This window comes from Artemia franciscana, chromosome 9 (assembly GCF_032884065.1).
Source record: "Artemia franciscana chromosome 9, ASM3288406v1, whole genome shotgun sequence".
NCBI lineage: Eukaryota > Metazoa > Arthropoda > Branchiopoda > Anostraca > Artemiidae > Artemia > Artemia franciscana.
In genome coordinates this window covers 49,326,424-49,348,711 of record NC_088871.1, presented here as the reverse complement: position 1 = coordinate 49,348,711, position 22,288 = coordinate 49,326,424, and the positions used below count along the sequence as shown (strand labels likewise).

The 22,288-nt window shown below is 34.5% G+C and overlaps 1 protein-coding gene across 1 annotated transcript in view; it reads right to left on the bottom strand.

The window, feature by feature from the left end:
• LOC136031509 (uncharacterized) overlaps positions 1-22,288 on the bottom strand; it is a 305,780-nt gene that overhangs the window by 77,449 nt on the left and 206,043 nt on the right. Inside the window, exons 40-43 of the mRNA XM_065711175.1 lie at positions 20,971-21,142; positions 13,287-13,496; positions 3,282-3,515; positions 1,935-2,168 (exon numbers count right to left, since the gene is read on the bottom strand). Coding sequence (XP_065567247.1) covers positions 1,935-2,168; positions 3,282-3,515; positions 13,287-13,496; positions 20,971-21,142 — 850 coding nt within the window. The remainder of the gene's footprint in view (positions 1-1,934; positions 2,169-3,281; positions 3,516-13,286; positions 13,497-20,970; positions 21,143-22,288) is intronic.

The window sequence follows — 22,288 nt, the reverse complement described above, 5'->3', positions numbered from 1 at the left end:
AGAGAAATTGTTCTATATATGAGGGGGTCTGCCCCTCTCTAAATCCTAGCTCCTTTTTCTAAAGTCTTAAAGCTCTTTAAGATAACTTGCCATTCAGATTAAGAGCCCTTGTGTTTGAGTAGTCGTTCTACTCAGAACGACCCTGTAACATTTCTTTTCCTAAAAACTTCCTTCCTGACAAAAATCACCCCCCGTCGAAAATACTCCCCTCCCCGTAACACTATATGAGAACAATATGGCTCATGTCATCACCAAAAGCAAAGTTATTGGACCTTTCGACTATGCTGAATTAAATGACTATTTTAATTTTGATCGGGCGTCTCTGGGGAAATAATAGGTATAGGCGGGGGGATGGGTATACTCTTATCTTTTGGGTCACTAAAGGGCACTAGAAATTTTTATTTCCGTTCAAATGAGCTATGTCCAGATCTTTTAGAACCATTTGTTTGGTAAATTCCCCTGGAAAATAAAATAAACATACATCCATGATCTTTCTTCTGCAAAAAAATGCAAAATTCCACATTTTTCTAGATATAGGCTTGAAACTGATGGTTCTCTAAAATATGCCGAATCGTATGGCGTGGTTTTCGATAAGATCGCTTCACTTTTTGGGGGTGTTTCGCCTCTTTCTGAAAATCCAGTAAATTTTCTCAGGCTAATAGCTTTTGGTGGTTAACAGTAAACTTAACCAACTTTCAACATTTGAAATCAAAACCAAAAAGCCAATTCTTTTAATGCATTAACTGTTGTCAAAATTCTTTTTCTTAGAGTTTCGGTTACTATGAGGCCGAGTTGTTCCTTACTGACAGTTCGTTACGATGAACTGTTTGACATGACATTAGGTAAAACGGAACAAAGGAAGAGTCAGCTACATTCTAGTGCCAAAGATAATCTCAAACGATTCAAAATGTCTAGTTTATCTATCCTTTCTTCTTAAACAAAAAACAAATAGTTTTATATTGACATTTATAGGAAAACCATCAAATATTACTGAGAAAACTATTTTGATTGATGTTTGATAATTCTCTGTTCTTTGATAGAGTTTTTTTTCTAAGATACTCTCTGCCCCTTCAAAATCGTCTAAAGGAAGAGCTTGTTTCCCCTTTTATCACCTTACATTGACTTAAAAAAAAAAAAATAATAAATAAAAAAAATAAAAAAAATAAGTACAACTTTTTGTTTTCTTCCATATTTATTTATTTAAACTTTTTGGCGCAATATTAGCACAAAAACCAAACTTGGCCTTGAAACCATAAGGAACAAAATTGGCTCTAAAATCATTATTGGTTTTACCCATTTACTCCCAAAATTATTTGTTGCATAATTATGCAGTCAAGCAACGATCTATTAAAAAATTAAGGTTGGCCTAATTGAAAAAAAAAGAAAAAAGAAAAAAAATCAACACACCTCTTGCAAACCCTTTGGTTTGTTCTGAAAGTCCCATTTTTCATTTTTTTCTCCTTTATCTGTAGCTCCGTCTGATGAAAGAAGGCTTTCGGAATCCAACCATTAATTCAATGTAAAAATATTTTGGAACTTGCTAATCTACTTGTTTCACAAACTTGGCAAAATCAGCTTGTGAACGGTTTAAACATAATTTGAATAACTCACATTTTAAAATAGACTAATGCAATAGCCAACTTTCTAAATTTTTCTATAATTCTATCATTTATTTTTTCTTCGAACAATTTTCTTTCTCAAGTGTAAACAACGCATGTGATTGGCTCCTGCACCACATTTTTGATAAATAATAACACAATGGAGAGCATAAGATTGGCAGCAGTTGTTTTTTTATTCGGCTGTCAAATTTCACGCAGCCCGACAAGGAACGAAAGCATTCATTAAAACATCGTATCTCTAGCCTACTATCGACATATCTAAATTAATTAAATAAAATTGTATGATGTTGATACAATCGAAATATTTAAACAAACCTCTTGCAAAAGTCTATGTTTTATTCCTAGCTTCCACTTTTTCGCCTTTTCACCGCTAATTGTAGCGTCATCTGCTTGAAAATAGGCTTTAAAGATCCGACCATCAGTTTGTTGAGCGTCCCAACTAATTTCACCAAGGGCTCCAAAGGATTTTTCAGAGGTTTTAAGAACGGCCGCCAATCCAACACTTCGCTGTGGTACCATCAAAATAATCTTAGTACGTGAGTCACCTATCTAAAAATATGCAAATATAACTAAAACTTAAGTCATATGGAAGAATGAGGGGGGAAATTCAACATTACGTTGAATCAGTAGAAATTCAACATTCGCTGTGGCCCCATCTTGTAATATAGAATATTAAAAGAATAATCTTGTAATATTCAATATACAAGAATATTCAGAGCAGCATTGTATGTGCAAACTTTTGGCTACGGAATTTGTAATTTTCAGAGGAGAATATAACACAGAGCAATTATCTAGAGACGTCATTTTTGTTCCTATTGGCGTTCAAAAAGTTTATTTCCTGCGTATTTCAGAGATATACGGTTATATTGGGCCGTGTATAAGCCAACTGCCATTGAGCCGATCGATATTGAGCTCTTACAGTTTACTGAATTCGAAAAATACAATAAAATCAACAAATAGAAAGTAACTTGAGATACAGTTTTGTTACTCCTATTTCGAACATGAAAAGACATATATTATGGAATATATCAATTTTTCAAACAAACAAGTCCTAAATAAATTCAGATATCATAAAAAAGGTTGTAATTAGGCAAAAGTCACTTTTTTTTTTAGCATGCTGACCAATGGTCTACATTGCACAGATACCGATCTCCTGATTCAATGCCTTCGGCCGGGAGTACAATGCGTGTTTGGAGGCAAATAGTCCGACGCTTTCCGTGTTTTTCCCCAGATTCCTCCAGGAACCCATTTAGAGCTGGGTCGACTCTGGATGAGCTTACAGAGTCACAACATTGACCTCCGTTCTAAAACCAAATAACCAGCAACACCAAGACTCCAACTCCTGACCTCAGATTTCAAGTCCGGAGCTCTAACAACTATGAAAGAGTCGCGCACACATTCTTTTCTCTTTATTTAGAAGGGGGCATCTCCCTTTATATATAGGATAATCTGTTGTATTTATAGATTCATTTGTCTTAAAAAAAATACGTTTCCTATTTATATAGTTTTTGAGAATAAAATAATGGAGCAACTATAGTTTTCATTGATCGAGACAACCGTTAGAGCTTAAAAGTTATTAAAGGAGATTTTTATATCGATCAACTCATATTTCTAGATCAGGCATAGAAAAAATAAAATAAAATCAGTAGAACAACAACTTACTGAAGTGCCATTAAACATAACATCATATCCGAAATTTTTACTGCCGTCAGGCGCGAGACGCAGGACAGTTTTGTGGGATTTAATCTTGCCCTTCTTCTCGTACATCGTTGTCAAATTGACACTAGCGACTTCAATACTATATACTTTACCAGATTCTGTTGTTTGAACGTAGTTAAGAAGGTCAGCTCGAAGCTTAGGCTCGTCCGCATCGAATAATGAAACTTTCCGTTTGATCTACAAAAAAGAACAACTTCTGACAATTTTTTCGTTTTCTTTTTTTTAGATTGTAACACTGAATTCTTAACATCAGATGTAAATACCACAAAAAAGGGAAAGAATATCAAGATAGAAAAATAACTAGATCATAATGGCTGTAACTCGTTGGTCTTGTTAAAGGCAAGTCTTTTTTTCTAAACACATTTCCAAGTGGCATATTTCATGTGATTACAGAGGCATTTCTAAAAGTGAGGGATTGGGCGAGAACCAAGTATTCTGAAAATTTACCTTACCTTGATGTGGAATTTGTACTAATACTTTAAATATTTTAAACAAAATGGAAATTACAAAATAGAGGATTTACACGTTGGAAGACGAAATTGACATCTTGACTCACAAATTTGTAAATGTTAAGCTTGACTTTAAAGAGAAACTAACCTCAAATGTCAGGAGCTTTTCAAGGTGGCAATATTTGACCTTGACGTTAGATGATCATGGCCGTAAGTCCCTAGTACTTTCACTGTATTTTCAAAGGAAGAGACAAGCGTTATTTGTAGTCTACCTCCCTTCCATAGGCCCTGAGGGATCCCACTTCAAACATCGTGCAGGAGTTACCCTTGTCCTATGCGAGTCATATGGCCCAGTATCGCCCAGTATGTCCCAGTATCTTCTAATTACCATTCATTTTTGTTTGATTTTTTGGATTATAGGCGTTTATCCCCCCCCCTCTTCGTGGAAAATAGCCCCCCTCCTTCACCTTATAAAATACAGCCTCCCCCCACAGGCAAGAGATTTGATTTTCAAATTTGGCAATTTTATTTGAGATGTTTTTTTTTGTATCGTTGTGACGTGCCAAGAAAAAGGAAAAAGAGGAATTAACACACCAAAGTATCTTAAAAACGTAGAACAAGAGCTAAGAGCTCATATGGCACTTGTGACGAGGCGAGAAGAGCTAAGAGCCAAGAGATCATATGGTATGAGCTCTAACAAAATTCTATGAATCAATAGATTGATTTAAAAAGGAAAATAAGAAGCTTAATGCCGGTCAGGATTTAAAATAAGAGCTGAGTCACGATGTCCTTCTAAATATCAAAATTCATTAAGATCCGATCACCCACTCGTAAGTTATAAATACCTAATTTTTTCTAATTTTTCCTCTCCCTTTAGCCCCCCAGATGGTCGAATCTGGGAAAACGACTTTATCAAGTCAAATTGTGCAGCTCCCTGACACGCCTACCAATTTTCATCGTCCTAGCACGTCCAGAAGCACCAAACTCACCAAATCACTGAGCCCCTCCCCCCAACTCCCCCAAAGAGACCGAATCCAGTACGATTCTGTCAATCACGTATCAAGGACATTTGTTTATTCTATCCACCAAGCTTCATCCCGATTCCTCCACTCCAAGTGTTTTTCCAAGATTTCCCCCTCCAACTCCCCCCAATGTCAAAAGATTTGGTCGGGATTTGAAATAAAAGCTCTGAGACATGAATTCCTTCTAAAAATCAAATTTCATTAAGATCCGATCATCTATTCGTAAGATGAAAATACCCCAAAATTCACGTTTTCCAAAAATTCCGGTTTCCCCCTCCAACTCCCCCCAATGTCACAGGATCTGGTCGGAATTTAAAATTAGAACTTTAAAGCACAAGATCCTTCAAAATATCAAATTTCTTTAAAATCTGGTAACCCTTTTGTAAGTTACAAATACCTCAGTTTTCAAAATTACCCCCCCCCCCCAATTCCATCAAAGAGAGCAGATCTGGTCTGGTTATGTCAGTCACGTATCTTAGACAGGTTTCTATTCTTCCCATCCAGTTTCATCCTGATCTCACCGCTTTAAGTATTTTCTAAGATTTCCGGTCCCCCCAACTGCCCCCCCCCCAATTACGCTTGATCCGGTTAAGATTTAAAATAAGAGATCTGAGTTATGAGGTCCTTCTAAATATGAAGTTTCATGAAGATCCGATCACTCCTTCGTAAGTTAAAAATACGTCATTTTTCTTACTTTTCAGAATTAACCCCCCTCCCCAATAGAGCGGATTCGTTCCAATTATGTAAATCACGTATGTAAGAATTCTAATTATTTCCCCCACCAAGTTTCATCCCGATCCCTCCAATCTAAGCGTTTTCCATGATTTTAGGTTCCCCCCACCCCAAACTTCCCCCAATGTCACCAGATCCGGTCAGGATTTAAAATAATTGCTTTGAGACACGATATCCTTCTAAATATCAAATTTCATTGAGATCCGATCACCCGTTCGTAAGTTAAAAATACCTCATCTTTCAAAATTAACCCCTCCCCCGATTACCCCAAAGAGAGCGGATCCATTCCGTCTATGTCAATCATGTATCCAGGACTTGTGCTTATTTTTCCAACCAAGTTTCATCCCGATCCCTCCACTCTAAGTGTTTTCCAAGTTTTAGGTTTCCCCCTCCCAACTCCCCCCAATGTCACCAGATCCGGTCGGGTTTAAAATAAGAGCTCTGAGCCACGATATCCTTCTAAATATCAAATTTCATTGAGATCCGATCACTCGTTCGTAAGTTAAAAATACCTCATTTTTTCTAATTTTTCAGAAATAACCACCCCCCCCCCAACTACCCCAAAGAGAGCGGATCCGTTCCGTTTATGTCAATCATGTATCTAGGAATTGTGTTTATTTTTCCCACCAAGTTTCATCCCGATCCCTCCACTCTAAGTGTTTCCAAGTTTTAGGTTTCCCCCTCCCAACTCCCCCCCCCAATGTCACCAGATCCAATCAAGCTTTAAAATAAGAGCTCTAAGACACGATATCCTTCTAAACATCAAACTTCATTGAGATCCGATCACCCGTTCGTAAGTTAAAAATACCTCATTTTTCCTAATTTTTCAGAATTACCCCCCCCCCCCCCCCAACTACCCCAAAGAGAGCGGATCCATTCCGATTATGTCAATCACGTATCTGGGACTTGTGCTTATTTTTCCCATCAAGTTTCATCCCGATCCCTCCACTCTAAGTGTTTTCCAAGATTTTAGGTTTTCCCCCTCCAACCGCCCCCAATGTCATCAGATCCGGTTGGGATTTAAAATAAGAGCTTTGAGACACAATATCACTCCAAAAATCAAATTTCATTAAGATCCCATCACCCGCTCATAAGTTAAAAATACTTATTTTTTTCTATTCCTTACGAATTAACCGGGCCCCCACTCCCCCCCCCCAGATGGTCAAATTTGAAAAAAACGACTATTTCTAATTTAAGCTGGTCATGTCCCTGATACACCTGCCAAATTTCATCGTCCTAGCTTACCTGGAAGTGCCTAAAGTAGCAAAACCAGGACGGACAGACCGACAGACAGACCGACAGAATTGGCGATTGCTATAGGTCACTTGGTTAATACCAAGTGCCATAAAAAACTGTAAATCTAATTTTGTTGAAAAGACTTCCAAATGAACTTCTGCAATATTTGGCAGTAGTGGGCGCAAAATTATAATAAAAAGAATAAAAAATGTGGGCGAAAAATTATCAAAATTAAGCTAAAGGCAAATGGCACCCAAAAGTTTAAGAAGGTTTATCTTTCCTTTGAAAGCATAGTTGGCTTTGGGAACCAACAAATCCTTGGTGTTGAAGTTTTTACGGACGAAAGCGTTGTCAAATTCTACGAGTTAGTTATTCATATCTTGCAAGTGCAAAACTACAACTAATCACTATTAATAAATAAATGAAACCCAAAACGGACAGAAATTACAATAGATTACCTATTCAAACTCACAACAAGCAAAAATTAAAAGGAGTAGGACTGACAATCCCTATTTCCTGTCAAGACCAGAACATAATTTGCACTTTATAAAAAAATAATAATAACCATGGATTGTCAGTTAAATATACACATTCTGATATTTATTCCTTAAAGTTTTAATGCTGCTTTATTTATTAAAGTAAAAAAAAAAATTAAAAATGTATTTTGCTTTTGGTAAAGTCACGGTGATGTGAATATGCATAGCCTTGGCTCAAAGAAACGCAGCATTTCAGTTAAAACCTCCCAGAAATATATCTTAATATGGATTAAATTTATCTCTAATAACAAGCCTCCCCTCTAGATTTGGTTGTTAGGGGGATGGGCCAGCCACATATTGCTATGCCACAAATACGCATAGTCTAGGCGCAAAGAAACGGGGGATGTTCATAGAGATCTTTTAGAAATACCTCTTAATATCGATTAAATCTACCTCTAATAACAACTCTCCCCTGAAATTGCTTGCTAGGCCCCCTTTTCCGATAAAAAAGGTTGCTAGGTCCCCGTTGGAATTGGTTTCTAGGACCCCGTTAGAATTGATTGATAGGGTTCCCACCTTTCTTTAATTCATGGTTCTTTTTGCTTATATTTTATCCTTTACAATTTTTTTTCACATTGTGTTTTTTCGTGTATTGTGCTTTAACTGCTTTTTCAGTGATTTCACGATTTTGTAACATTTTTTATTAATAAAATTTGTATGTACAAAAGTCTGTCTCCTTTAGATTTCTTGTTCCAGGATAAAACTTCAATATATTTCACTTATGCAATTTAAGTATCTTGTAGCCCATGTATATAGGTATGCTCGGTCATGATTTGCCTCTAATATAAGTGTAAAATTATGTGTAGTGAAGAGGAAAAGAAAGACTTTTGATCATGTATGATGGTGTTTTATATTTTATCCATAATGATAATCTCGCTTTTATTTTATTTCTGATAGCATATTCAACGTCCAATAGAGTAAAAGACTCTATACTACAAAAATGCGCTAAGAGCAGCCCATGTACATTGGTATGCTCGTTTAAAGTTTGCCTCTAACGTATGTGTAAAATTCTGTGTAGTGAAGACGAAAAGAAAGACTTTTGATCATGTATGAGAGTGTTCCATATTCTAGCCATAACGATACTCTCTCTTTTATTCCATTTCTGATAGCACATTCAACTTCCAATAGAGTAAGAGATTCTATACTAAAGAAAAAATGCGCCAAGAGCAACCCGAAATACTATCTGATAAAACTCTCTAAAGCATTACTTAAGACGCAGGTGCACATCATATTTAAGCAATGTCTAGTAATCAATTTTTCAATCTGCAGGTCAAATATTGCAGCCATATGGGTTTTATTGCAGCCATAAATGCAATTTATTTAATCATTCTAGTATGGGTGAACAAGGGGTTCTCCTTGCGTGCTATAGGTCTTCGAGTAGAATGTATTAGTCGAATCAAAATATTAGAAAGACTTTCATAGTCCAACTGGTTAGCGCTCCTTTCCATTGAGGGGGGTCCCTTTCGGGTCCTAATGTGGACAAAAAGTCGCTGGAAAATAATTTTTCCCTGAGAAAAACGTTGTGAAAGAAAATGAAATCTCATTTAGGTTTCAAGTAGATTTTCAAATTTCATTTAGAAAATTAAATCAATAGGTTTTCAATTAGCATGTATTAGCCGAGTCAAAATGTTAGAAAGACTTTCATAGTCCAACTGGTTAGCACTCCATTCCGTTGAGGGGGGATTCCTTTCGAGTCCTAATATGGACAAAATGTCGTTGGAATATAAAGGTTCCCTGAGAAAAACGTTGTGAAAGAAAATGAAATCTATTAAAGTATTATGTAACATCCCACGTGTACATCGTCACTGCGTAACACCCACATGTGCGCTGCCATTACACGTGCGCAGACCCCACGTGTGTGCCCCCTCAGTTACAACAGGGGCTTCCCCGCTTGACTGACGGGGTCTAACAAGTCCTTTTACATAAAATGCCAAAACTAGTACGCAACATGCAAAAGTAAACATTCCCTATGACGTAAGCGACACCTGCGTCTCCTAGAAAACATTTCCCTTTACGTAGCATGCACTTGCACCGTGCCCTGAGGGGGTTGCCGTTTAACTTTTTCGTCATTAAAGGAAGAAAAGAGTATCACCTATGGGTCTTCTCGAATGCAGTGAGGGATCACTACTCTAAACCTCTCTTCACACCCTCTTTTCCCAAATATATCTGATCGAAATTTTGAGATAGCCATTTAGTTCAAAATTGTCCATATAAAACGATCATATAAAATGCCCTTAGGGACAAGCCCTACTACATAACCCTCCAGAGCCCGGGGGCAAGGGTTACAAGCTATTATCCAAGGACATAAAAGATTTTTATAAAAGGGTTGACCGTATGAGCTTAGTACGAGGCTCAAATGATTGGAAATTGAAAGTTTTAGTTCCCTTTTTGTAGAGTCAAAAGTGATTGGAGGGCACACAAGGTTGTCGTAGAAGAGATGGTGGTATAAACTTCGGAGATGGCACATTCGATTGGAAATGGAAGTTTTAATTCCATAAAAATGACATCATTTTTATACAATCCTGAAAAAGGCTTATGCCAGCTTTGCTTCTCACTCAGACTATCCGTCTTGGCTTTTTCTCCAATTAGCCATGACTGGATGGGAACTTGATTTTAATTCAAAATTAATTTAAAATATAACTAATGATTATGTAAAACTATTCGATTCGAAAAAATTACTTAACGTTGAACATTATTGAAGTTCCCTTATACGCTATTTCTAGCCAAAAGATTACTGCCTCACAGTTTGACAGAAAAAACAAAACATGATGGAAAGCAAACAGATCTGTGCAATTTTAAATTAAATTGCTTAATTACAAATAAATATGTCGTAACACAAATAAATCGCATCAAAAAAGGACTCTAGTACTCTCAATGGAAACAGTTTTGCCGACCAATGGCAGTAAAAGTATATATTTTACATGAAATAGGTACAATAATGAGGCAAAATGTAAAGAAAAAAGTCAAATAAATAAAAAAACGTAACCACCCAGAATTGTTGTTTGTTTGCTAGTTTAAATTAACGAATACCGTTTTAATAAAGGGCAAAAAATCACTAATGGCGCTGTTTGTTACAATTTTATTCTAAAAAATTAGGACAGAGCAATTTCACATTCAAATACCGTGTGGCGTGCGGAACTGAATCTGTAATCATCAAATTAAGAATTTCAGTTTCTTCCCCAATGCTACCCACAAGGTCACTGATATCTTTGTTTTTAAAATAGTACAGAATTTGAAGAACTATAATCGTTTCATGTTGTCATGTTGATTCAAAGCTTCAGTTACGTGACGTGCATAGATATGGATAGTAAACAAAATCAAAACATGGTTTTAGTTTAATATTTGTCCTCTCCAAAGAAAACTTTAAAATCCTGAAGACTACTTTAAACAGATCTAAAATACTTTCCTAAGAAATTCTTAGAAACAATACTTTATTAAAGAATTATGTAAACTTTTGATAACTTAATGCTGACTACAAGTTATTTTCTGGTGTTTAGAAGGCGCAGGGGGAGTTAGCCTTACTTCTAATTGTGGTTATTTCTGTTCATTTTTAGTTTGCTAGTACTGTAGAGGTTTCAAGCTCCTATATACAAAAACGTGGAATTTTGCGTTTTTTCCCAGAAGTCTGCAGATACATGCTTATTTGTTTGATTTTCTTCCAGGGATTATTGTATCGAGCCGGTGATCCCAGAAGATCGGAAAAAGGCTTATTTGATTAAAAATTAAAAGTTATAATACCCTTTCTAAGTGACCAAAGAGATTCAATGACAAAACCCCCACCACCTTTCTTCCCCCGAAATATATCTAGCTAAAATTTTGATAGTCATTTGATTAAGTATATTTGAAAGGTCCAATAAATATGAATTTTGGTACGGCATACCCTCGTAAGTCTCTGGGGAAAGCGCCCATTTCCCCAGGGACTAAATTCGCCGATTGTTCACGTATAGTCTAGAGCCTACTCTGTCATTGGCGCTTAACTGATAACAAATTATATTACAAATATTTTCTTTTGTAAGTATTAAAACATTGAAAATAAAAACAAAAATTACAATGATATAGAATCTTGAACTGATAAAGCATTCAGCATTTAATCATTATATATCACAAATTCATAATTTTCACAGTTTTCAGTTTCAAAAAAAAAAAAATTCAAAATTTCAATGTTTCAAAAATGTTTTTTAGAGTTTTTAGTCGAGCGCCAATGATGCACTAGGCTTTAGACTTCTACAGTTAGGGAAGATTATAATCATGATTCCAAATATTCTTGGAAAAAGTCCTTGAAAATAAAAAGCAGAGTTAGAGAATATTTGGAGATTTTGAAAGTTCAAAGGACGAAAAAAGTTTTAAAAGCTCATACATTTGTACGTTTCAACAAAGTGTGAAAAATATTGCATCTGTGCGAGAAGAAAACCTCAGAGAAAAACAAGGGAAAAAATAGGGGGAGGGATATACTTGTCATCAAAAAAAGGGAACGTTAATTTAGCATGGTGACTAAAGGTTAACACTTTTTAGGCTAGCAGTTAAAGTTGAAAAGACTAAGTCACTTAAATGAGACTAAAAAAGATATGTTAGGGAACGAAAAAACTGACCAAGTGGATAGCTCTAAATACCTAGGTAAAATTGTTAATAAGAGAGATAGATACAGTGAAGATATTAAAGGTAGAATAGACTAACAGAATTGTTAAGGCTCAAAATAAGATAGTAAAGGCCTGGTAACCACAGTTATCAAACATGGTCTGAAACATAGGCCGCTTAGCTCTCTTTCTATGGCTATAAAGAAAAAAAATATGATAGTTAAGTGATGCTTTGGGGACGAAGAATGATAGGTTACCAAAAATCTTGTTATTGGCAATCTATCTGGGGCTAAATTAAAAAGCAGGACATCCTACAATGAGAAAAAAATTAAATTAAACTGAAATTAAATTTAAAAAAATGGGAAAGAAATTAATTAAAGAAGCAATTAGACTAAAATAAACTAACAAACATCAAACAAGGCACATTTCGCAGGCTACATAGTAATAATAAATTTAAGGAAAAGTAACAGCATAAAAAAAGGTTTGGGACTAAAAGCTCCGTTCTTAGATAAAACTGTTTATCATGTTTCTTCCAAAACAACTAAATCTCTTTTATTGTTTGTTTTTTCAAAAATCAAAATATTCGTGATGTGAAAAATCCGTTTTTGGAAAAGACAGTAAAAAATCCTATCTAATACCACAAATAGAAAAAATATATTTAAATATCCACAATAGTAGAACGAACCCAAAAAAGAAAGGAAGCTATAATGCTGACAAGAGGATCAAAACACGTTTGAACGGTCGACTATATTGATTGTTTTATTGCTTTCTTCATTTGATCCTAGGCTTAAAATGAAATTGAAATCGTTATGACATCACACATATTCATCAATTCAGTTATTTTCAGTCTTGATTTTTTTTTCTTTTAATTTTTTTTTAATATCTCATTGATGCTAATAAGAGAGCATAAGGATAATTTTCAAAATCTAAATAGTCCGTAGGTATTTATACTTACGGAAGTATGGTTAATACTTTTAAAGTATTTCTATAATTATTTTTACGATTGTTGTTTATTAATTTTCAACTGTGTTATTATTACTTGTTATTATACACTATTTTTTCCATTTGTGTATCTTTATTATGATTTATTAATTTTTACTTATCATTATTGACATATATTGTTATTATTGTTTTATTTATTATCTGTATTTAAATGTTACCTTTTTTTCAAATACTACTTTGAAGCTTACGAGAAAGAAAATTTGAAATTTTTTTGAAATTGTCCAGGTATCTCTGTTTTTTTCCAAATTTTGTATTTTCTTGGATACTTTCATTTCTTGCATTAAGATTTTAACTTCTCAGAAATAGTTTACAAGAGATATTAACACGAACCTCATATGATGCATCGAATTTCTCAAAACAATGATAATTATCTAAAACCAACAAATGAAAATTATACCGTTGATATGTGACTCTTCCCGGTAGGACATTCCTTAATGTACAAGTAATTGACAGCTACAGGCCAAATAATATATTTTCCTTCTAGTTCAATTTCTTCTTTTGAACTGAGTGGACCTTCTTGGAACCCTTTGATATACTTCCACTTTGATTCATCGAATTTATTCACTTGTAAAATCAGTTCATGTTCCATATTTCTGTCATCAGTGAACTAAAAAAAATTACTTGCATTCAATTCAAAAGGATTTGAAAACTGAATTCAGAAAAAAGAAAGAAAGATCTTGCTTAAGGTTTGAATTTCGAAGCTTACATAAATCGGTAGTTTTGACCTTCCAGCAAGAGAGAAAACGTTCAGTTTATTTACTAGACCCAAAATTATTTGTATTATCAATTTGACAAGGGTCACTTTCTTACCTTTATTGCAACTTTCTAAGATGTGCAAGCTAATACATTGCTAAGGTGGATATTAGTCAAAATTATTTGGAAACAGTTTAATTCTAGGAGCAAGCTTACGATCAATCTGGATACTGTGATCCTAGGAACAATAAGCATTGTTCACAGTTATTACAATTCTCGTCAGACAAGTTGTACTGCAGAAAATTTAATGTTTCACAAGTTGTCAGAAGTGTTGGATCAGAGCTGTTGTTTGTTTGAAAAAGTTAATAAAACCGAAGTTACTACCTGTATAAAGCATAGTAAATGATGAACTATTCAAAATTACCTAGTGAATGCAGTGAAATACAAGAACATCAGTTAAACTTATTAATATGAAGAGATTAAAAAATAGTCAATTCAATGCACTGAATGTGTGTAAATTATTTGTTGGAAGAATTGACAATCCTTGTACGGAATTGAGCTGTCCACTCCTCTTCTGTTTTTATTCCTCAGTTCAACATCAGACCCAGCATATACTAGTAACATATAAAATACTTCTTCTCTGATTCTGCGGAATTTCTTGTTGATTCCAGTGGCCGTGTTCACACCTACCTTGTAAGTGAATAACCACAACATAGTGATTATCGCCCCACGTGGCTAGTAGAGAGAAAAGAGGACTAGTGCCTCCTCGCAAAACACGCTTAGGAAGCGAAATTAAGTTCCCTGAAGAGAATATAGAAGAGCAAATTATTGTAATCATAAACCACATGAATACAATAAAAGAAAGTCTGATCTTTGGTCCGCACGTATTGAAAAAGACATGGAACTGAGAATTAGCGACGAAGTTTTGAAAGCTACCTCTTTGAAGTCTCACCCGGGCAGTCTAAGTGACGTAGTCATTGAAGGCATTAAGAATGATATCTATAACAGCCTGTCTCTGCATTTAGAAAAATTGGTTAAAACAAAGTTAGCTGATATGGAGAGCCAGCTCAAAAGTCTTGAGCAGCTAGTGCTTAACGTAAACTCGATGAGTAAAGAAGTTCAGATTTCTAGGGTGAACCTAAAGGACAAATTAATTTGTCAGAACGGAGCTATTGAACAGAGTTCTCTAAATGACCAGTCTATGGTGTTTCGACTTGACGAGGACGTCTCGAACCCGAAAAATACAGAAAACAAATTTCTTAAGTTCTGTAGCTCGAAATTCCCGGGAACCCACTAGTAGCTGATGACATTATCTCAGCCCGCAGGATTGGTCGGAAAACTAACACTACCATTCGTCCAATCGTCGTTACTTTTTTCCGATCTGAAGCTTCGATTACCATTTTGAAAAACAGAAAGAATTTAAGGGAGCACGAATTTCAGTGAATGAATCCCTGAGCATAAACAGACTCAATCTTCTTTCCTATACTAATACTAGGCTAAGCTTAAGAAATGTTTGGACAGTAGAAGACATCATATTTATCAAAACTGATCATACCCTTCCCCGTAAAATAGCAACTAAAGGTGATGTTAATCGTGCTGGAGCATCTGTTCCTGCCAGTTTCAACGCTAATTATGCTTAGTGTAGTTCTCAGTGCTTTATTTTTCTTTCTTCTTGTTGTTTGCTTGTTATTTGTCTGTTCATATTTCATTTTATTTCGTTTACACAGCTACGTTGTATTATTGCTATATTTCTAGCTATTTTTCCGCCCACTACTATAATCGGTCAGTTTTGGCCCTATCTTGCTTTCTATGTGTTCTTTGTAAGCTCTTTCTATGTTTGCCATATGCTCCTTATATGTTCCTGATTTGCTTAATCTTGCTTTTATTTCATTGTCTCTTTCTTTTCAGTGTTTACCCCAAAATTTCACTATTTTACCTTCTACCTGCCTCCCAACCAGTTTTATTTTTTTATCTTCTGTTTGAATTCTTTTTTTGTATATAATGGATCAACTATAGGCTACTAAATACTAAGTTACTGACACATCTGCCACATTAACCCACAATATTTTTTCTACTTTAATGTCTAATTCGAGCTTTGTAATCATGTCTGACATCTCTGACCCCTTTCCATGTATTACAAATTATTCAATCTTTGGTCTACCTTCAGTTCCTTCCACTCCTTGCAATTTACCAGTCCGTTACCAACAGCATCAACTTGAACAATTTAAATTTCGATTGTCTGATACCTCCTGGGAGTTTCTCACCGATTCAAGTCAGTTATAGTCTTTTCAATCAATTCTATGATCTGGTCAAAGAGGCCTTTGTTGATAGTTGCTGCGTAGCCTCAGCTGCTGAAAGCTCCAAGCGTTCAGTTCCTCGTGATCCTTGGATGACTGCAGCTCTTCTTAAGAGTACAAAAAGAAAGACTTAATTGTGGAAGGCATTCAAGTTCTCTAAATCTCATCATCATCTTGAAAAATGTAAAAAATACAAAAATTTATTGAATTCCTTAATTCATAAAGTCAAGTATATTTATTACTCCCAGATGTTCTCTAAATTCGGCAAGAATATGAGAAAAACCTGGCAACTTATAAACAAAATTCTTCATTTCAATTCCAAAAGATACAGCTTACCAAATAAACTGATTTCTAAGGGGGTAGTAATACCTAATAGTAAGGTCATAATGGATGAATTTTTCTCTTACTTTGCACCCATAGGGAAATCAATTTCTGAAGATATTTTGGTTAATGCTTCTTCTACCAGTGACTTTAAAAAGTACCTCAGTCCTTCTTGTTAAAAATCGATGGCTTTGGATCCTGTTTCCGAGTTTGAAGTCTAGAGAATCGTCTTTGAGCTAATAGGATCTTCCTCTTGTGGACCTGACCAAGTTTCTGCCACGGCTTTGAAGTTTATATTACCCTCCATCCTATCTCCTCTCACCATTCTTATTAAATTATAATTTCTGAATGGAACTTTTCCTAGTGCCCTAAAATCTGTCAGATTAGTTTTTATCCATAAGGGTGGTTCTAGAGATGATCCTTCTAATTATTGATCAATTTCTATTTTATCAGCCTTTAGTAAAATTTTTGAAAAAATGTATGTATAGACTTCTGTCATTTCTTGACAAAAAAAACAAAACAATTTTTCCATTGCAATTAGTTTGGTTTTCGCCCTAAACACTCAACAGAACATGCTTGCATGACCTTGCTGAATATCATTCGCAAGCCTCTTGATAAGGGTAGATTCCAGCTGCAATTTTACTTCATGTCAGAAAAGCGTTTGACAGCATATCACATATTATCCTACTCTCTAAAATGGAGCACATAGGCATGCGGGGAAACAGTTATCATTAGTTTGAAGCTTATTTATCTGAAAGGTCAATCAGTATTGAACATAAGCTTCAAGATCAATTCCATGTTGATTTTACTGTCCCTCAAGGGTATATCCTAGGACCTATTTTATTCCATATATTCATCAATGATCTTTTTATTGCTGTATCTGAACAAGCTAAACGACGAAGTTGCTGTAGTATTTGTGATCAAAATTTTGTTCCACCTAGTGAGGCAGCTCAAGGTTCAGTGCTATTTGCATTTTCAGATGATAGTACTCCTTGGTGTTCAGAAATCACAGATTCTTTCCTTATCAAGAAAGTATATTCTGTTCTAGAAAGAACCTTTGCTTGGTTCGATGCAAACCACCTTTCCCCAAATCTAACTAAATCTAGTCTACTAATTCTTTCCAGATCAGGTATTTCTTGTCCTTTGGTTCAAACTATTCCTAACACTCATGGTGATATAACTCGTCCCCCTGGTGGACATGTTTGATTCCTAGGTATTTTATTGGACGAAAATTTTTCTTTCCAACATAGCAGTGCTCTCGTGAAACTTAAGCTCTCCAGAAACCTATGAGTTCTTCGAAAGCTTCGTCATAGTTTCCCTGGTTTGATAATAAAGATCCTCTTTCACTCTCTCATTCAACCTTATATGCACTACAGTCCAACAGTATGGCTATCAACATTCTCTTGTTTTACCTTCCCTGTTTTGAAAATATATAATAGAGCAATTAAATTTGTGAGTTAGGTGACAGACCAGCTCAGCAAGAATTTATTGGATGGACAATCCACATGCATCTCTCTTTCCTCTTGCTTTATTTTTGAGTATTTTCATGGACTTCTCCCTAATTCCGAAATTAATCTTGTGTTTTTTATTCTCTCAGAAATGGCATGGATATTTTCATTCATAAATCCAAAACCATAAGATCATATTTCAATCCAGTCTTATGTTATGTTTCCTTATGGAATTCCCTACCAGTTAAAGTTCGACTATGTCATTCACTCGACTATGGACAATTTAACAAAAAGCTAACCAACCACATTTTATGCCTAGAGACTTAGTTCGCTTCTCCCTTCTTTTTTCCTCTCTATCTCTCCTTTTCAATTTGTTCAATTCATTTATATTGATTGGCATGGTAGTTTTTATTGTTGTTGTTTAATTTTTTCTTTTTCTTTTTTATTATTGTCCTTCTGTTTTAGTTTAATGCTATTATTAAATGTTATGTGTAGTCTCCCACTGTCACAGGCCAAAGAGCCTTTGCGGGGGTCTAAAGTTCTGTAATTTTTTCAGTGTTTCTTTTGAATAAATTAATTCCACTGAAATAATATAGAATCTGAGAGAAAATTAGCAATTTTTTACAATAGAAAATTAATTTGATACCTTTTTATCCTTAATAAACATACTATGTTTTTATGGTTCAATTTTCATAGTTCAGGAGTAGATTTCCAATCAGGAGGAAGTCTGTGATTAATAATCAGGAGTAATGAGTAATGAGTAATTAGTAGTATTAAATAATGAGTGGCCTATTTTTATTACGGAATAAAATATGTTTATGTGTTTCTAGTATAGAACCAACCAAAGTTTATCTTATTTTATTTAAAATTTTCACAATCTAGGGGCGGACTTTTAATCCCCTCCTCCTTACTGTTCCACAGTTTGTTACCAATGACTTAAAATAAAGAAAAGGTGTTTCATTCAATTAAAACAGGTTAAAGATTTTTTTAGGCCTCTTTGTTTAGAGTGAACTTCGAGTCAAAACAATTCTTGAATGGAAACAATTTAATCAATTTTTATACATGGAGAGATTTCAACTTTAGTCCTATAAAATTCAAATTAGTAATTTCAATTACCGAATTCTCTATGAAATTTTCACTTTTTAAAATCAAGTTGAATACGGAATTATGGAAGAATTCGTATACTCTTTGGTTAAATTGACACCAAAAGTAAATTTGGCACCAAAAATATTCAAGCCTAGCATTTATCTTCGGAAATTAGAAAGCTGGAGCTGGTTGAAGACTCCTAGAGTGAGAATCATCATACAATTTTAGGAGTTAACATCAACAGCTTACAAACCAAAAAGTACATCATAGCAATTAAATTAGAAACTATAATTTACGAACTCATTTTCTCTGAGTAGTAGTCCCAAACTTATACAGCCGAGAACAATAGCACATGCCTTATATCTTAGACTTTGTGGAGGTCGCGCATTGACCCTAAATAGGAGATAATAATACAGTTAGAGAAGACAAAACCAATTCTTACCAGTTCCCGAAGACTAAACTCTATGTTCAGCTCAAATACTAAGACAGGCATCTCAGATTTAGGAGCTCAGTTGGCCTTGTACCTTCAAAAACTAAAGGGTTGGGAGTCGATTCTCTTAAGACCCGAAGAGTGAGAGCTATCTTACAATTCTAGGAGTCAGCATTGATAAATTACTATCCATACATCCATATTTTAACACTAACAATGATTTAGGGACTGGCAATGGTTGGGATAATTTCCCTCTTTTTTTACTAGCTGCCACACAGATGTACAAGAATAAATGATAGAAATGAATTTAGAGAAAAGTGAAGATTCGACTTTCATTTTAAAAGCTCCTAATATACTAAAACTATACCCAATTAAAGCTTGTTTTGAATTTGTTCATTTCTTTCGATAAACTGTTTGTGGCATTATTAGATTTCATTATCTTTCCAAAATCAAAGGTGATTGGGGGGCAATCTATTAATTTTTTTTTCAATTTACTCAATGGAATTACTAAAAAAGGCATTTTTTCCAGGAAAATATAAAAAAATGTACTATCAAAATGTAGGAAGAAGCACAAAATCCTGGAGGGGATATAAAAGCTGTCTCAAGCTTATTACTTTTATTACTTTTTCGAGTTCTAGGGGAGGGAATTATGTTTTTTTTTTAATTTTTCCAAAGAAAATACTAAAAAGGCCATCTTTTCAATGAGCACACCGAAAAAGGTGGTTTTCAAAATGCAGGGATTAGAGGGCAAAAAAACTAAGGAGGAGAACACTATAACCCCCTTTGAATTTCCTATACTATACTTTATTTCCTATATTTTACTATACTATACTATCCTTCTAATTTCCTATACTTTGGTATGGAGGCAAAACCAGACACATCTAATTCAAAACCAGAACAGGAAGTATTCATGGAGACATATCATGATCAAGTAAAATGAATAAGCAAGCGGCAAGAAGTCACAAACACACGTAGCAGGTAATATATGTATGTTCCATTATCATTGATTCAGATTCATTTATTCAAAAATTCATATTCATCAAAATCTTCGACTTGCCCAAATGGAGGGACAAGCTCGACTACTGGGCAAAACATATAGACAAAAATTAACAATCCTCATTGATACAGAACAAACAAAAAATGAACCACTAAAACAATATCTTTAATGAGGGTATTTCAGGTGGAGTGAGGCCAAAATAATAATAAAAAAAGAAATTACCAACCATTCTTGCAAGCAGATTCCATTATATAACTTTTTAATCGTCTCTTGAAAGATCCTTTTGGTAACTCAACAAATTTATTTAATGAATATTTGTTGGCTATTGATGGGATCATGTACCGGAGGTTCAAACGGGATATTTCATTTTTCAACAGAGGTAGTTTATACGGGCTAACTCATCCAGTTATCAGTGAATTTTGATGTTTGGACAGTAGTTTCTGGTCAAAAAAGAAATCATGTACATGCTGAATTTTAAAAAAACCAACAAGATAATAGCAGATGAAATTTCTGTGTAAGAGTAATTATGTCTAGAAACAGGTAAGAAGTACGTGTTTCAGAGTGGATAACTGTACTCCTAGGGTGTTGTAAAACTTCTCTAGAATTCGAATAGCTTCGTTTTGTAGGGTTTGTAGTGGTTTAATATGTGATTTAAAAGTCAGCAAAAATATAGCCGAGCAATATTGGAGGTTAGGCAAATCAATTAGGCAAAAATATAGGATTCTTAGAACCTTATATGAGAATAGAAAAATCTGAAAAATGACTTATACAAAAGCTAGAAATTGACTTCCAGTTCTATGCATTCTTACCTTTGTATCATAAGTAACCTTCAGCTTTTCCAGTTTCTCCAGCGTTGATTCCAAATATACTGTTCCTTGATATACTTTAAGACGCCCTTCACTATTTTCATTGACTGTTGCGTCAAATGAAAGAATTCTATCGCCTGAACTTTTGATAACTGTTCCTACCCTGAATCCGGTCCTACAAAAGTGAATAGCCCATTACAATACTAAAAACAAAATGGTCGCATTTCTGAAACAAACAAGTATTGTATTTAATCGACGTGTTTATGCATAATAAGGTCCAATACCACTAAAGTAAACTAATACCACTAAACTTTTTGGTGTTTCTAGGTTGTCATATTTCTATGGCAAAAGAATTACCATCTAGCTCCGTCAGGAACACAATAAATAACTGCATAATAAAACTAAAAGGCGATTGGATCATGAATATACAATTTTTAAAATGCATAATCTACAGGTAAACTAAATTAAAAGCAAAAAATAAGCAGATACTTGTGCACAAAAAAAGTATTTTCACTTAACTTACCAACATAAAATATCAGGTTAATTTTAATTTGCTGATGGCTGACGGTCATGCTTTCATTTTCAACCTACTGTTGCTGAGAAAGAAAGAGAAAAAAAATATACAAATCCACACAGCCAGCAAACTTTATATATAGCCTACGACTACATCCTGCCACATTAGGGGGAGGGGGCAGGGATACAATTGCAAAGGCAGTACGATAATCATTTTGTATACACATCAAATGGTATACAACGTGAATCTACCACAATTCTGCTAAGGCTAGAGAAGCTAAAGCAGTCAAATGCTAATTGAAATTTTGAAATTTAGTTGAAAAGTTGAAATTTTACAAGTCAGTATGAAACTGGATTTTTTTTTTGTAAGTGCTGACATATGTATTTCGGCCCTGAATTCTTCAGGTTCACAACATAATTGTTTTAAAGCCAAATAATAATCACTAATTCGTAAAGCTTTTATAACAATGGAAGTGACTTAAGAGCAATCCTAGTTAGTAGCGAGAGGCACTCTAGAAGGGTGATATGTTGACAAATGTTTAATTAGCAAATTCCTAATGTCGGACAAACACTTAGACAAAGGTTAAAATAAAAGATTTCCAAAAAAGTTTCCAATGAAAAATAAATAGCCTTAATGGAACCTGAAACAAGCAGAGATAATGTCATACATATTGAAATTTGAAAATAGTAGAAATTACTAAAAGTGAAACCAGAGATAAATACAAATTAGAACGTGCCATCAAACCAAGCTTAAAAAAAAAACTTATGGCGAGCTTCTATCAATATTAATAAATACTTTTTGTTTAAG